Raw genomic sequence first — 3677 nt, forward strand, 5'->3', positions numbered from 1 at the left:
TAACCCCTTGACCAAACAACACCTCTGTAAGGATCAATCTCATAGTTTGTTTAATAATACTTTTGTGAAACGCTATGAAATATTTTGATTAAGCTAAAACATGATATAAATAGAAATATGTCATTATTAATGCATTAATATATATTAGTGTTAGCATAGGAGTTAGCATGTTACTGCATATGAATGTTTTGGTAATAATGTATATTTGTCTGCGTGTGAGTGTGTGTATTAATTTTGTATAAGCATTTATTCGGGAATATATAAGACCTAATCTATATGAAGGTTGATGTTTTAATATATAGCAAGACGGTGTTAATGTACATGAGAAGTAATGTATTTATATATGTTGTTACTTGTTAACATATTAGAAGGTTAATGTATTTATATGTGGTGAGATTGCGTTAATGCCTACGAGAAGTATTTATTTTTATATGGCATAACTGTTAATATATATAAAAGATAATGTATTTACATATGGTGTGATTGTGTTAATGCATGACAGGTAATATATTTATATATTGTGTGACTATTAATGTATATGATTGTTAATTATTTATATATGGTGTGATTGTGTTAATGTATATGAGAGTTAGTTATGTACGGTCTGACTGTTAATGCATATGAGAGTTAATGTTTTTATATACAGTGTGATTGTGTTAATGTATATGAGGGCTAATGTATTTATATATGACGACTGTGTTAATGTAGATGAGGGCTAATATACGTATATACATGACAGTGATCATGTATATGAGCCGTCACAGAGTAAAATTTAGCCTGTGCCCGTTTCTCTCTCTCGAACTCCAAACCATAGGCTATGGTGAAGGTATGTCGAGAGCTTTTTGGAGCAGGTTTTCAAACCATCCGACAACCTTTCTCCTCCGCTCCGAATAATAAGAAAAAGAAAAAGAATTCCGATTATTTGACCTGAAACGGAAAATCCCGGAACCATTCATATCCTGAGCCGTTTCTCGGTGAGACCCCGGGGTGAGAAGGAAGCGGCTGTCGGAGGAGGCTTCAAATCCAAAAATGGATCAGTTTAGGGAGAACTCAATGGTTTACCGCTGGAGAGGGTTTGTTTAACATTTTCACAGGGTTTGGTGATATGAAAATGTTTCACAATATTTGTAATGTCGCTGTTTTAAATGCATTTTCTGAATGAATTAGTTGTGGTGACTGGCTTGTTTGTTAATGGGTCACTTATTTGCACAGTGAGCGCTGCTCGCGGGGAAACTAAACCTTTTAATGGCCTTTTTTTCTCATGTTTTAAAAACAATCCCAGTCCCGGGGATTTCCCCGGTTTGTGGATTGGAGCAGGGTAGATTATTAACACCTCACCCTTGCGATGGTCACCCCTCACCACTTCACAATTTAAATAACTAACCCCCACGAGTGCAAATTGACTATTATTCACTCTCAGCTGGAGAGTATCGTTTTCAAAACAAAATAATTACAATAAAAATCAAACCAAACGCGCTCTATCTGCTCTCTACGTTTATTTTCTCTCCGATTTCGTTTTAACCAGCTCGTGCTGTGATTTGAAAATTGCGTGTTCTCTTCAAGATCAAAATCGGATTAAACACTTACAAAGCAAAACCAACTTTAAATATTATTTCAGGAGCCGAGACTCTGCCTTCTCGCCCCGCAGCCGTTCACAGAATTACAGTAAAAACGACGTCTAGGCCCTAAATAAGAAAACAAACTCCGGACGGAAAGATATTGATCAACAGTTGTTTGTGGTTTATTTCGGGTGATCGTTATTTTTCTAGTTTTTTATATGGATACGTAAATGTATACATTTTAGACAGAGATTGATACATTGTATTCGTAAGCATTGGTAAGAGTTTAACACCAAAAAGAGATACATTTTGGAAGAGACATGGACAGGCACAGAGATAGATGGTCAGACAGAAAGGCAAAAGGAATTTGCATTTTCTTTATACAGCAAGATTTTTTTTTCCCTGCGCGGGTGAAACTGGAGGCTAGTTAAACTGTAAATGATGGGAATTAGGGACGAGAGACACTTTGTAACACTTTGTATGGTGTTTTCCCTGCAGCCAGATTGTGGAGAGCTCTGCCTAAATATTGGGAAGGGTGAGAAAAGGGTGGTTTATTTAATGGGGCACTTTCCCAAGAACAAGAACCCGGAGAGAGGAACTAACCCGCGTTTTAAATCCACATTCACGCACCAACCCGCCCCCACCCCAACTCCTCCGAGCCCACTGTTAGGTGCGGTGTGTCTGCAAACCGGCCTTTACCACAACCCTCACTAATCGGATTAGAGGGTGCAATTAACTGTTACTGGCCAGTTAGATGCGGGGTGGGGGGGTGGAGGTGTGGTTGGTGGGATGGAGGCGGGTTCAATTTAAAACCAAACGATTACAAAGCCTTAAAAGCTAATGTGGGGTTGGTGGGGGTGGGGTTGGGGGTGCTGGGGTCGACACAGTGAGGAAAGATTACATTTTTTAATTTCTTTAATCCACAATACTGAGGTTCCGGCACTGGATCCCCTGTGTGCATGTGTAAAATAGAGAGGAGGGGAATGTGACAACAAACAGAATAACGTTGTTTTCCCTTCCCAATGACATAAAGTTGGGGGGGGGGGGGGGGGGGTAGGGGGTGAAGGGGTGGGTAAGAATAGCTTCATGACGCGGGCTGTGTGTATAAAGCAGTGGGAACAAGCCTAGTCCAGTGAACTGAGTCAGACAGGGAGAAAGAGAGCGCTGTATGAACTAACTCCAGTCAACTTTGTATCTGTCAAGTGTTACCTTCAGTTGTGTTCTAACGGCGCAATTTGTTTGTTTGTTTTGGAGAGTAACTGATTCTGTGGTTTTATTTTGGATGTAGATGCATGAGTCCTTTCCCTTGGTGTTCGGGGTGAAGTGGTAATGCCGGCTGCGATGTTCAGCATCGACAGTATTTTAGCAGGAGTGCCCTCTCGGTGTAAGGGCTCGGCGCCTCTGCCCAGCGCTCCGCTGCCCACGTACCCGGGGCTCGGCGCTGACTCGCTGTGTGCCAGCGCTGACTATCTCAGTCTCTACCCTCCAGCCGTCGCTCCTCCGCCTCCTCCTCCTCCTCCTGCCCCCCCTCAACACCCCAACCTGGCCGTCGGTGCCTCAAGGATGGGTTACAATTATTACTATGTGCCCGGATCGCCCAGGGTCTCCTGCTGTGGCACCGTACCAACATGCCAGCCTCTGACTAGTCAACACTGCTCCTGCATTCCTCCAGGTAAGACTCTGTTATAAACCATCTCCATCTGTACAGGGAAGCTGCACTTCCCCGGCACAGCGACTCAGTACACTCATCTGTTCATCGGTCTCAGTGCGATGGAACGTTAGTGAAAGTTATTCAATTTTTATAACAGTTTAATTTTCTTCTTTCAATGATACATTGTCGGAAAGTTGCCGTGTTCAGACTGGCGCGGTGAATGTTGAACGGGATTTTCACTTATTGTACCCCCGACACACACCCAGAGAGAGAGAGACGCCCACAGAGAGAGGGAGAGAGACAGACAGACAGCCATATACCCAGAGAGAGAGACAGACAGAGACAGAAACATACACACAGACTGACCCACACCCACTGACACAGACACATCCCCCCACACACAGACTGACCACACCCACCGACACAGACGCATCCCCCCACACACAGACTGACCCACACCCACTGAC

At 43.0% G+C, this 3677-nt stretch overlaps 1 protein-coding gene across 1 annotated transcript in view; it reads left to right on the top strand.

Annotated features, from left to right (window-relative positions):
• Positions 1 to 2888: 2888 nt before the first annotated feature.
• Positions 2889 to 3677, top strand: part of gsc (goosecoid) — a 16475-nt gene continuing 15686 nt past the window's right edge. Inside the window, exon 1 of the mRNA XM_020523012.2 lies at positions 2889 to 3231. Within this exon, the coding sequence (XP_020378601.2) occupies positions 2889 to 3231 (343 nt within the window). The remainder of the gene's footprint in view (positions 3232 to 3677) is intronic.

The sequence above is a fragment of the Rhincodon typus genome, chromosome 8 (genome assembly GCF_021869965.1).
Source record: "Rhincodon typus isolate 14 chromosome 8, sRhiTyp1.1, whole genome shotgun sequence".
In the NCBI taxonomy this organism is placed as follows: domain Eukaryota; kingdom Metazoa; phylum Chordata; class Chondrichthyes; order Orectolobiformes; family Rhincodontidae; genus Rhincodon; species Rhincodon typus.